Source organism: Rissa tridactyla, chromosome W (assembly GCF_028500815.1).
Source record: "Rissa tridactyla isolate bRisTri1 chromosome W, bRisTri1.patW.cur.20221130, whole genome shotgun sequence".
Taxonomy (NCBI): Eukaryota; Metazoa; Chordata; class Aves; order Charadriiformes; family Laridae; genus Rissa; species Rissa tridactyla.
Window position 1 is genome coordinate 6,025,311 of NC_071496.1, and position 14,028 is coordinate 6,039,338.

Below are 14,028 nucleotides of genomic sequence, written 5' to 3' on the forward strand. Positions count from 1 at the left end.
CGACACTTGGGCACAGCCTGCTCCTGGGCCTTTAAGATTTCCTTCTTGAAGGGCGTCCAGCCTTCCTGGACCCCTTTGCCCTTCAGGACTATCTCCCAAGGGACTCTCTCAACCAGTGTCCTGAACAGGCCAAAGTCCGCCCTCCGGAAGTCCAAGGTGGAGGTTTTGCTAACCCCCCTCCTTACATCACTACCAATTGAAAACTTGACCATTTCATGATCACTAAACCCAAGACGACCTCCAACCACCACATCTCCCACTAGTCCTTCTCTGTTTGTGAACAGTAGGTCCAGTGAGGCACCTCCCCTGGTAGGCTCGCCTACCAGTTGTGTCAGGAAGTTATCTTCCATGCACTCGAGGAACCTCCTAGCCTGCCTGCTCTCTGCTGTGTTGTATTTCCAGCAGATACCCGGCAGGTTGAAGTCCCCAACCAGAACAAGGGCTGGCAATTGCGAGACTTCAGCCAGCCGCTTATAGAATACTTCATCTGTCTCCTCGTCCTGGTCGGGTGGTCTCTAGCATACTCCCAGCACAAGATCTCCCTTATTTCCCTTCCCCTTCATCCTTACCCATAAACACTCGACTTTATCATCACTGGAATCTAGCTCTATACAATCAAAACATTCCCTAATGTACAGAGCCACACCCCCGCCTCTCCTTCCTTGCCTGTCCCTTCTGAAGAGCTTATAGCCATCCATCGCAGCATTCCAGTCCTGCGGGAGGTCCTGTGGGAGGTGAGGCAGACCTGCTCTCCGGGCCTCCCGCGGGAGGTCCTGAGGGAGGTGAGGCAGACCTGCTCTCCGGGCCTGCTGCGGGACCTGGAGGTGGACGCAGGGAGTGGTGGGCGGATTGTGACTCCTGTCTATGCCTGTTGGGGCCCGCCCGAGCCAGTGGGGCCCTGTGCTGCCTGGCTGATGTGGCCTCTTGGCGAGGAGCAGGGCATGGCAGCGGCTGCTTCCTCGACCCTTCTGTGTTGACCCTAAATACGGCAGCCGCCCCTCTGCTGGGGAGCTGCCTTTCCCCTGTCTCCACTGTGGCAGTTGCTTGGCATGGGTTTGGCTGCACATCGGTTTGCTCGGGGGTTCTAGAGGAAAAATAACTTAGTAAGTGTTGGCCCTGGTCTTGTCATTCGTTTTATGTGGGTTTTTTTAACCTGCTTCCCCCAACGCCTGGATAAGGTTGTCCCCTTTTAAATCGAAATGGCTTAAGGAAAAATAAATAACTCAGAAAACTGGAACTAAAATTTTCCTCAAAGTTTTGTAACTCCCAGCTGATGCTGAATGCAAATCAGACTGAGCCAGTAGTGTCACTAATCACAAGCGTGCATTGAGGTCAGTGTTCCAGTTTTTTTGTCCAAAATTAATATAAACCATTCAGCAGCACAGTGTCAGAAAATAGAATAGCTTTTATTAAAGTGTGTTTCATTATGTCATTACATTTATCAATGCAGACTTTTAGTCGATCATGTGTTCCTGCTTCGAAGTGCACGTGTCTTAGAAACAAAATACAAACTATGTCCTTCAGGAAAAAAAGTTGCTAAATTATCCTCAATGAACTCTCTCATAGGAATGAGTCTGAAGAAATCTGCACTCTTTTGCTGATAGTTAAATTAAATGATTACATACAATTTAATTACTCGTTTCAAGGCATCGCTTTGTTGGGCTTTCTGGTGAAGGATAAGTTTTTGTGTATTGTGTGTACTTCTTACTGAGGTCAGTGGGAGGTTGGAATACTCAAGGAATTCACGGATAGGCCCAAAGTGTGTGTCCTGTCATATCCTAAAGCTTTTCTTCATTTTTTTTGAAATAAGAGATGCTATTCTTTTTAAGATATAGGAGAAACTTATAAATTTCAAAATGTCATCAATCAAATGCTTGGTTTATGCAGTCATCCATTTCTTGAGAGAGCAGAGTCAGATGGACACTTTCACTCCAGATGAACAAGAAAGCTTGGAAGGTAAGTGATAAAGGTGCTAATGCATGGGTAGGTATTATACATAAGTATGTTAAAATGCTTGATGTATATTATCATAGAAAGTAACTGGAGTGACCTAACTGAAACTGCCACCACATATTATCTGTGAATAAGATCACGATCTTAATATTTCTGATATTTTTAAATGAGATGTTTTAAAATTAATAAATGTTCTAAAACTATGAAATTTGTATTATCTTAATTTTGAGCAACAGGTACTTCGAATCACATCAAGTTAGGCAGTGCCATAATGCAGACTATGAGATGATTTGTTTATGTGTCCCACAGCATTTTGCCAGCTGATTCTTTTTCACTTTATTTCTATGTTTGGTTTCTTTCTGCATTTTGTGTGTGATGGTAGCTGTGCTGGCCATGGAGGAAGTAAAACAATTGCTGTATATCGGTTTTGGTGTATGGGAAGAAGTCCTGTTTCATACATGCAAGAATTCCATGTAATATAAGAGGGAAGGCTAAGAGATCCTAAGAATATGGAAAATAAAATAAATGCTTTGCATTGCTTCTTCACTTGAATAGTGATTCGAAAGAGCACATGGTAGTAAATATTTTCAGTTTAATGTATTTTCTATTAACAGAAGACATGGTTACAGAAAGATGGGCTTCTGTGTATATTACTCTGACAGACATTCATTAAGTCTTTGTAACTTCATAGTATCTTTCTCCTTCATATTGCGCTTATTCCTTTTCCCTAATTCCTGGAGACCTCATGGGAGGTGGTATCACAATGTGGAATTAAGCAAGAGAAGAACAAAAAGAGTCTTAATTCTGCAATGAGCTTTTCATAGAATCCATTTAAAAGACCTGTGCACTGTTTCAAGCAGTCTTTGGTTGTATGACTCGACCAGAGGAGGAATTTGGAGGTAAGAGGGGGAAGTCTAGGACCAGCAGTGCAATAAACAGCATCCAGGTAGTTGATCATTGAGTTACCTGAAATCTGAGGTGCGGGGAGTGGACTTTCCACAGGTGCAAAGCAGGTCCTGCTTCTCAGAGGTATAAACTTAAAAAGATAAAGCTGGAATGTTCTTCCTTCCAGTGTCTATTGGTTCTATAGTACAGTAGTTCACTAATGTAAGCAAGAAAGAAACATTTGTACCATGATATTCAAAGGATATTTCCAAAAGAATAAAACCCAAAAGATTTGTTTTTACATCAGAATCTGGAGCATTTTGTAGACTTGAAAAGTGGTAGTAATCTATGAATTTAACCTGTATCAGGTTATGATGGTGTTCAGCTGATGAAAGAAAGCAATTTTTTGGAAATCATATAATGAAAAATTAAGATATTCCTTTTGTTTTTATAATAAAACTAATAAACATTGGGTTGTGACTATGAAGGTTTACTTGATTACAAGTCTTGGAACAGCCTTAGCCAATGTCTATATGAAGGTATCAACAATTTTAAGATTCTGTTTTCTGAACAAAAAATAAGTTGTGCTTAAATGCTGATGTAAAAATACCATTTTAATACAGATATGAAATCCTAATTTTAGAGCTGTACCCTGCCAAAAGTATGGTACCATATGCTATGTGTTAGAGAATCAGAGGTGGGCATTCTGAATAATTGACTCCTTTTAGTTGTGCAAAATATCTTTAGTGCATGTGGAATAGCAATAGCCCAAGTCCCAACCATTGAAGTGGTTAACATTAGATGGAGACATAAGGGATTAAAGAATTTGACTGATGTTTTTCATTGGTACCTTATGTACCTTCTTGGTGTCTATGAAAAGATTAAAAAAAAACCCCACTGTATAATTAAATCTATTTGCCAAGTAGTAATTTAAACAGTTCCCATTCCCCATAAAACAACAAAAAAGCAAGAACATTACAAATAAAATTTAAACTTTATCAAAATAGAAATCTAGCATGTATTCAAACTCCATTTATATTGATAATTTTATAATTCAAACATGCAGATTGCAAGTTATGTCAATGAAAGTGTAAACTTCCTCTAGGAATTTTGTATTTACTTGATGAATAAAAATATCTTAATTTGAGAGAACAGAGTAATTGGAAGGCAAACTGGAGAAATATATTCCCAACAACCTAGGATCTACAGCAGTGATATAGATCTCTGGTGGTTAATGCTCAACCGTATTGTATGAACTAGCAACTTCATTTCTTTCAAGTTATATTTTAGATAGTGTGTTTAAATGACAGTTATTTCCCTTTCCTGTTTATAGTTTCTAGTGGGTTTTTTTTTCTTGTCTATAGCACCTATTTCTGTGGGATTAAAGCAGAAACTCCCTACAATGTGTGCAAGGCTATGATTTTATATTTTTTTTCTTCTGAGATCAGTGTACTGCAATGAATTTCTCTAATGCAGTGTTTCCAAAACTGGGGTGCACCCCTTAAGGTGAGGGATGCATGTAATACTTGAGATGGGGGAATCAGAGAATCACAGAATTGTAGGGGTTGGAAGGGACCTTCTGAGATCATCTAGTCTAACCCCCCTGCCAAAGCAGGGTCACCTAGAGCAGGCTGGACAGGAATGCACCCAGGCAGGTTTTGAATATCTCCAAAGAAGGAGACTCCACAATCTCTCTGGGCAGCCTGTTCCAGTGCTCTGGCACCTGAAGTTTTTCTTCATGTTGAGATGGAATTTCCTGTGTTCCAGCTCGTGTCCATTGCCCCTTGTCCTGTCACAGAATCACAGAATCTTCATGGTTGGAAAGGACCCTTAAGATCATCGAGTCCAACCAAACAACCTACAATCTCTGCCACTAGAACATGCCCTGAAGTGCCACATCTAGATGTTTCTTAAATACCTCTAGGGATGGCGACTCAATCACCTCTCTGGGCAGGCTGTTCCAGTGCCTGACCACTGTTTCACCGCCCACTCTGTCACTGGGCACCACTGAGAAGAGCCTGACCCATCCTCTTGACATCTGCCCTTTAGATATTTATAAGCATTGATGAGGTCCACTCTCAGCCTTCTCCAGGCTAAACAGACCCAGGTCTCAGCCTTTCCTCATAAGAGAGGTGCTCCAATCCCTCAGTCATCTTTGTAGCCCTCCGCTGGACTCTCTCCAGTAGTTCTCTGTCTTTCTTGAACTGGGGGGGCCAGAACTGGACACAGTACTCCAGGTGCGGCCTCACCAGGGCAGAGTAGAGGGGGAGGATGACCTCCCTTGACCTGCTGGCCACACTCTTTAATACAGCCCAGGAGACCATTGGCCTTCTTGTCCACAAGGGCACATTGCTAGCTCATGGTTAACTTGTTGTCCACCAGGACTCACAGGTCTCTTTCCACAGCTCATGTGGTGCAGCAAGTCTTTCCCAACTTCATGATTACTTCCAGCTTGCAGCATTTGACAGTGCCTCACTTTGGTAATGGGATAGCGAGATGCTAGCAGTCAAGTCTCTTGAGACACTTTTCAGACTCCTTTAACTTTACTGGGGTCAAGTTTTTACTTCACATTAAAACAGGGCAGTTATTGATCTTGTTACAACTTTAAATATCTTCTGATTTGGAAAAGTTTCAGCTTTGGCTATGCTTGTTTTTACACAGGTTTCTATTGTTGGCTTGCATGTTAAGCAGTGGTTATTCTAACCTACTGCTTCATCCCATAAGAGCTCCTAATTTTGTTATGCCTGTTGTGGAATAATTACTAAAATGACAAAAAATACAGCATTGTTCACACATTAAGGAAAGGTATAAAATCAAAAAGTTTCTAGGGTAGAATACAGCCGCAGCTGGTATGCGAAGAATCCACCACATCATCTGCGATTCCCTGTACAGTACTGCTTGCAAAGCAACACGGGGGGTGAAGTGGAATGAAGAGTCCGCGGTCTCTCCCTGTGATAATACAGCAGATATGGGAACGAGATGGTACTATGAAACTGATAAGCTGCATACTTGCTACCCTGAGCCAACAGTCTGTCAAATTTTGATGAAATGCTGTCCTTTGTGCGAACTTTGCTCATTATAATGTCATTATGATACCAAACCACACCTCCATCCCAAAGGCTACCTGCCTCCAAGGTGCGACCACTCCTCCTTGAGGCTGCGCCCTGAATTTCTCGTAAACTATACCTTTAATTGTGAGGCGAGAGAATTTTACACCAACCATAATAAAAGTATGTATGACTGAAGTCACTCAAACTCCACCTTGAAGGTAAAAAATAGTATAAAAATAGCCCAAGAAAGGGGGGATATCGGGGAAGACACCATTGTGAACAAGTCAAGGAGGACTCCATCACAGACTGCCTTTGACTTCTGGGACCAGTCGATGGGTTGAGCCTTTCTTCCCCCGCACAGGGACGCCTGTGAGTAAGACTTAGACTATACCGAGTGCTTCCTTGGGAAACTTAGAAATCTCTCTAGAGACTCTCTTTCCTACATTTATAGCCAGGCTGTATTGTTTATAACTTTGTCACGCGTTTTGTATATGTAACAATACTTTCATTTGCACGTGCTTTGCAGACAGTGTATTTATCACCGGCAATCCTAAGGACCTATATACCTGTTGTTTAAATAAACTGCACTGTTTAAGTAGCTAGTCGTTTTGGTTTCTCACTGAATGCGACCAAAGACTCGAGAGTGGCCGTGCTAGTTCATGAGCACGACTAGACTGAAGGTGCAGCCCACTATTAGTGTATCCAAATCGTAACAGTTTAATACATATTAAACGCGACTGGACTGATAGTGCTGAATTGGGCATCACTCAGAATTTAAACCTAGCCGCACCTGGCCTCCCACCTCGGTGGGGAGTGTTAGAATGCAAGGGGGTTTATCTTCTGCCAAAACTGTTTTGCCCCTTAACACAACACCTGTGATAGATTATAAGGATTATAAATTCAATTTTTCAGTTAAAGGAGAAATGTGGGAGTTCACTGTAACAACTGATTATTTCGTGGAAATGCTTACTGGTAATAATACTATACTCAGGATTATTTTGTTTAAGCATATTTGCACTGATGCACTTTGCAAAAATCTCCTATATGATAGAGAGTTGGTGTCACAGACTTAATACCTTAAGAAATATAAAGGAGGGGGTTCTAGTTTAAATTTATGCAAAACTAAAAGTGAGGTGAGGCATTCAGGAAAGGGAATACCTTCAGGTGAAAATAAGTTTGAGGGGAAAAATTGGTAAGTATACTATAGGCAGAGGCTTCCTATTAAGTCATATAGGGAAAAACAAGATATATAATTCCACTGATTTTATGATAAGCCTGGTAAGAAGTAGTTAATATATAATACAGAATTCAGCATAATCAGTGCTCGCTTTACTATAATTGAGTTTTTCTACATAGCAGGAGACAAAGGAGTTTAACCCAAATTGTTCAGCACTCTTACCGAGTAATTTAGAACCTGGCAAACTGATATATTTTTAGCTTTTATAGGTTATAGGAGCAAGTTGTATGCATATTTAGCCATGTATTCAATTAGCGTTACATGTTATCAACATTAAATTTATGCCATACTTGACTTTTTCTGAATAATTTCTATTGTATGTTATCAGAGTTTGTTTTTGTTTTGTGTTTTTTTTTTTTAAAACCTCTTCCAAGTTTTACTATTTATTTTACAAGTTTACTTTTTCTTCCTTTCCTCCCAGCTGTGATGTAGAAAATAGGCTCCTCAAACTGGCCTTACTGTTGTTAACCTTAAGTAATTTTACCTTTCTAATTTTTGGTCGGTGTTCAGGTTCATTATAATGCAAATAAGAATTCAAATTATATTAAGATTGGACTGAAATTAAATTTAAATTCTAAGACTCAGTTTTTACTGATACTTAATTTGAATTCAGCTACTCCTGGTTATCTCTAGTTCGGGTTAAAAAAAATCATATCTATAAAATAAAATATAACATAAAACTATTTTTTTTCTGTTCATACTAGGCTTTACAAAGATTGTTCTTTGTTCCTCCTCTGTTTTCAGTCTAAAACATCGTCGTGGTTTTGCCCCAGCCAGCAACAAAGAACCCCCCAGCGGTGGGATAGGGAGAAGAAAAAGGCAAAACTCGTGGGTTGAGATGAAGGCAGTTTAACAGAACAGCGAAGGAAAGAGGAAAACAACAATAATACTGATAGAAGAATATACAAAACACGATTAATGTACCACCGCTCACCGACTGGAACCGAAAGCCCATCCGCTCCTGAGAGACGATTTCTGCCCCCTCCCCCTATCAGCTCCCCGGCTACAGACTGGACACGGCCACGTGGTATTGAATACCTGTTTGGCTAGTTTGGGTCAGCCTCCTCCCAGCTCCTTGTGAAAATTAACCCTATCCCCGCCGGAACCAGGACAAACATTTAGATGACATACCTCAATAAAAACATTCTGCTAGATTCTCAAAATAAAAGGGAAAATATTGCTATGATTTGAGATATTATAATTAACAGAATACATGTATATAGAGTATTGTATATAGTAATTGCCATTTATCTTGTTTTGTCTAAAAACATGTGAGCACACTTAAAACTTCATTTTGGTATTTGGTTCTACTTTTTTTCAGAATCACTTATTGGGAGCGTATTTGCATTATTGCAGGATTGGGAGGGTCATTTAATCCTTACACAACAGAACATTTGAAAGGATACATCAGATGTATTTTCTTATAGGATAAAGGCTTGTGATTAATGAAGCATTTTATTAATAAATAGCGTCTTCAAATGTATATATTTAATTCCAAAAAAGATCAGAGTAATAAGTATCTTGCATTTATTCTTTACAATAAAGGTGAGCCATTTTCATCCCACTATTATGCCACACAAATATATGGTAGTTTAGTTGTGGTGTTTTGGGGTGAGGTGTGTGACACATGCATAGTTGTATTATGAATTGTGGTGCTTTTATTGTATATTCATATTTTTATGTTAAAAAAACAGTCATCAAATTATTGAAAGAATTGAAATAAAAGTTTTAAATTGGTTTAAGAGTAATGGCCAAACTATGTATAGATTCTGTATAGCTTATACTATTTTCCAGGCAGTCAGTTCTGTGGGGATCAAGTAGCCTCTCTTTATTTTATGTGTTCCAAAGAGCTGCTTTTACTAGCTGAATAAGGAAGAGAATCACAGTTTTATACATAAATTAATGAAATTACACTTCTAAGAAACTGGTGCTTTTCTCCCCCCCCCCCAGTTGCAATTCAGTGTCTGGAGACTGTTTTTTAAGATTAACCTGGAAGATACTCATCTTGCACGTCCACAGCATTTGATAGAAATGTTCACAAATTATTTTCACAAGGTCAGAATTTAATTTAGATTCTAGAGTTACTTTGCCAATATGTGCTAAGATGTCATATTGTATACACAACCTTAAAGTGCTGTATAGGTCAAAATGATGAGGAAACTTGAGGAAAACATGAAAAAAGTGACATTTCCATAAAAGCTATCAGAATGAAAATCTTTTGGGGCAGTGGGAGGAATTAATTTCAGCTAGACAAGGATAATTCCATATAGAAAATTACTAATTGTGGGAAAGCAACGGAAGATCGGTGAGGAGGACTGTAAATATGCTCAAGGGACTAGCACCTGGGGTACTGGAAAACACATATATCACACTAATTGTTATTCAGTCTCGGGTGCTTGCAAGGAAAACACTTGCACTTAGATGACATAAGTCTGTGATGGACTCAGGGACACCTTATCTAGCTGCTTGAGAATCCTGGCCTGTTGTTGAAGAAGATCAAAGCACAGTGGGAAAACTAGGCCTGTTTGAACCCTTTAAATACCAGTGAGAACAGGGAGTCTGTGCCCTCTCTTACTAACAAGGACTCTCTTGCTGCCAAGGACTCTTGCTAACAAGAACTCTCTCTCACACCACGGTGCCCGCGTCCCCTGCTTGCGTGCCTCTGCCCGGGTGTTGCTTCGGAGATTCCCCGGTCTGTGAGCTGTCGAGATTAAATTTGTTCTTTGCTTTCCATCCATGGTGTGTGGTTGTTCCTGCGTCCTGCCTGCCTCGGCTCACACACTAATGTTTCATTCTCACTTGAAGCATTTTATCCTTCATTTAAGCATTTTGCAATTCCCAGAGATGAATGTCTGCAAGGTGCTTGAGGTCATCTGCAGTTCTCTGATGCTTCTCACTCCCTTCTGGAAATAATTTAGTCGTTCAGTTTTAAAAACATCCCTGTGAAGATTAACCTTAAAATGAGAACTTTAAAAATGTGTACTAATAATACATTCTATCTGTGAGTCCCCAGTATAGGAAGCACAGGAACCACCAGGATGGCAAATAGGAGAGTCAGAAGTAAAAAAAACCCAATATTGTAGGGACATATTAACTCTCTTCCCCTTGACTTCCTTAAAATGTGTGGTGAGCCATAAGGTTTCTTTCATAGTAGAAAGCAAGCTTTCTTTCTCTTTCAAGGATGTTTTAGTGATGTTTTGGTTCTTTCGTACTTCCTATGCACTACAGAAAATCTGGTTGCTTCTTGATACGGTGCTGCCCAGGACGAAATGATTATACTAAAAAGTTAAGCCCTATATTGTAATGAAAAAAATCTTGGTTTGTTTATATACAGAATGACTTGCTGCCTCTCTCAGCTCTCAGATTCTTTACCAGAGGATGTTGAAAAGGCCGACCAACTGAAGGACGAAGGTTTGTAATAAACATAAACATCTTATGCTTTTATTAAGATTTTTGGGTTATCATGGATAGTGTGTGCTGCATTCTCCTGGAGAAACTGGCTGCTTGTGGCTTGGACAGGCATGCTCCTCACTGAGTAAAAAAACTGGCTGGAAGGCCGGGCCTAGAGATTGGTGGTGAATGGAGTTAAATCCAGTTGACGGCCGGTCACAAGCAGTATCCCATAGGGCTCAGTATTAGGGCTGGTTCTGTTTAATATCTTTATCAACAACCTGGACGAGGGGATCGAGTACACCCTCAGTAAGTTTGCAGCCGACACCAAGTTGGGCAGGAATGTTGATCTACTTGAGGGTAGGAAGGCTCTACAGATGGATCTGGACAGGCTGGATCGATTGGCTGAGGCCAATGGTATGAGGTTTAATAAGGCCAAGTGCCGGGTCCTGCATTTCAGTCACAACAACCCCAAGCAACGCTACAGGCTTGGGGAAGAGTGGCTGGAAAGCTGCCCAGCAGAAAAGGACCTGGGGGTGCTGGTAGACAGCCATATGAATGTGAGCCAGCAGTGTGCCCAGGGGGCCAAGAAGACCAACAGCATCCTGGCCTGTATCAGGAACAGTGTGGTGAGCAGGACTAGGGAGGTGATCGTCCCCCTGTACTCGGCACTGGTGAGGCCACACCTCGATTACTGTGTTTAGTTTTGGGCCCCTCACTACAAGAAAGGCATTGAGGTGCTGAAGCATGTCCAGAGAAGGGCAACGAAGCTGGTGAGGGGTCTGGAGCACAAGTCTTATGAGGAGCAGCTGAGGGAGCTGGGGTTGTTTAGCCTGGAGTAAAGGAGGCTGAGGGGAGACCTTATTGCTCTCTACAACTACCTGAGAGGAGGTTGTAGAGAGGTGGGTGTTGGTCTCATCCCATGTACCAAATGATAAGTCAAGAGGAAACACCTCAATTTGCACCAAGAGAGCTTTATATTGGATATTAGGAAAAATCTCTTCACAGAAAGGGTTATCAAGCATTGGAACAGGCTGCCCGGGGAAGTGATTGAGTTACCAGGTATTTAAGAGTATAGAATCATAGAATGTGTTGGGTTGGAAGGGACCTTTAAAGGTCATCTAGTCCAACCCCCCTGCAGTAAGCAGGGACATCTTTAACTAGATCAGATTGCTCAGAGCCTCATCAAGCCTGGCCTTGAATGTATAGATGTGGTGCTTAGGGACATGGTTTAGTGGTGGACTTGGCAGTCTTAGATTAACGGTTGGACTTAATGACCTTCCAACCTAAATGATTCTATGATCCTGAAGAGTTTATAGCCATCCATTGCAGCATTCCAGTTGTGTGAGTCATCCCACTGTGTTTCCATGATTGCAGTTATATCAGTCAACCCTCAGGGATTTGTGAAATGGTCTAAGAAAATGAAATTAACGTGTGCTATGCGTTAGTCTGTGTGGTGCTGCTAAAACAATTCCAAGTCTCTACTGAAAAAATTGAAGCTGTCTAAACTTTGACAAAAGGCCATTTGAAGGGTCAGCTATCAGGGGTATTAGTAAGCAGTTTGGAACTGCTTGAAATGCTTTTGGTTAATTTCCCATAATAAAATTAAAACGTCTTGTCCTGTTTTCTAGTGCTGCTCTGTCATATTAATCCTTTGCTTTTTGACACATGTATATCTATCACCAGTATCATGTTTTTCAGTTGTGAGTACTCTTCTGCCTGGGGTTAGGGAGATAAATTAAATAACTTGGTGAAGTCCATTTGAGTCATATCTTCTATAATACTGTAATTCTATAGCTCTATCATTTCCTTGTTTCTGTCTGTATGTCCTTACCTTTGGAATAACTTTCCTCACCATTTTGGCTACCAGCCTACTCCTCCTCTGCTCTCAAACCAGCCCTGGTGCCTGTAGAAATTGCCAATGAATGGTGAAACAAAATGGGATAGTTGAGTTTTCTTTTTTAGTTGTTATGAAACCAGGAAGCAATATACCCTCCAGACTAGTAAATACTTGAATTTACTTGCCTATCATTTGACACTTTGGCTTTATGTAAGCTATGTAGAGCACAGATTGTGTGCAGGTTAGTATAGTGTAAGTATGGCTGAATCCTAAAAAGAGCTGAGTATTAACACAGTATAAACTATAACTATAGGTAGTATTTTTGTTTGGACACACATTTAAAAGTATAACCATTTGTGTTTTGTTTGCTGGTTTTTTTTGTCTTAAGATTTTTTTTCTGGCATTAAAATAAAATATTACAGTTGCTTTTCCTGTTGTCCCAAATTGCTTAACCTCAGCAGAAATAGTAGGTCTAGCTATTTTTCTGTTTTCCTTTATCCAATTTTGAGCTGGAGAGAGAGAGAGAGCAAGAATGGTACTCATTGATACTCACTCCAACTTATCCCTGTATCCCAGGTCATCTTTGGTTCAGAGCAGTATCAGAAATTCTAACTTTGATAGTCATTGATAGCAGTTTTGTTTTAGAGAAATGTTAACTGCTGCAATCTCATTGAGTGCAGCTATCTTGCAAGTCTTTTAACTGATAATAGGATTTAATGTGCAAATTTTTACCTTAGATCAAAGGAAAGGTGTGTAGATGGTGGGGCTGTAAAAATGAGGCAGATATGGTTACATTCTGTGTGTATTTTGAAGGTATACATGCAATTACAGTTTCAGTTTGCCTTCTCACTGGCAGGGGTTGCTGACTATAATTACAGTCTAGTATATCACTATTGTGAAGAGGTGATTTTTGTACTACATTGATGATATTTAGTTACTTTAATATCATTTTGTTTATTAAGCTCTCCATGTTCACAAATAAGTGTGAGTATAGTTTTCATTTAGTACTGGCATTGAGAACTTCTTGCTCCATAGCCTCTTGCTTTCTAACAGAGACAAAATGTTGCACTGCCTGAAATTTTCCAGCCTTTGCTTGTGCAGTTTTATACATCTGTAGTAACCTGTTGACCTATCCATTCTCCTGCTTATTTTGGGAGAGGGTTGAAATATTTTGCCAAAATACAAGGAAGTCAGTGAAAGTCTATAAATTTCCTGAAAATTTCTTGATGTTGCTGGGTGTCGTGGTTTTGGCCAAATTGGCCAATGGCCGGCGACAGATGCTCCCCCCCAACCTCTCGTACATGTAGAGGAGGAGGAGAGATAAAGAGAGATTTAAGAATTTATAAGAAACTAAACTACTTCACGGCTGACTGAGGAGGTCCCAATGGCCTGGAGGGTAGCAAATGTAGCACCCATCTACAAGAAAGGCAGAAAGGAGGATCCGGGAAACTATAGGCCTGTGTCCTGGTTCCGGTGGGGATAGGGTTAATTTTTTCCTGGTATTCCATGCCATGTGAGCCACGCCCACCCTGAGCTGCCGGGGGAGGGGGCAGGAAGTTGCTGCTTAAAAGCGGGCTGGGGCGTCCCGGGTCCGGCCGGTGAGCGGCAGGGAGCGGCGGGTTCCGTAATCGTGTTTGTATATTCCCCTATCCGTGTTGTTGTTGTTTGCCTGT

General features: G+C 40.8%; 1 protein-coding gene across 1 annotated transcript; it reads left to right on the plus strand.

Moving 5' to 3' along the window:
- Positions 1 to 1,856: 1,856 nt before the first annotated feature.
- LOC128901880 (small glutamine-rich tetratricopeptide repeat-containing protein beta-like) lies at positions 1,857 to 10,544 on the plus strand. The gene is given in 5 exon segments (XM_054184032.1): positions 1,857 to 1,956; positions 9,076 to 9,101; positions 9,103 to 9,180; positions 10,460 to 10,474; positions 10,476 to 10,544. Coding segments are annotated over 5 exon segments (288 nt in total).
- The last annotated feature ends 3,484 nt before the right edge of the window (positions 10,545 to 14,028 follow it).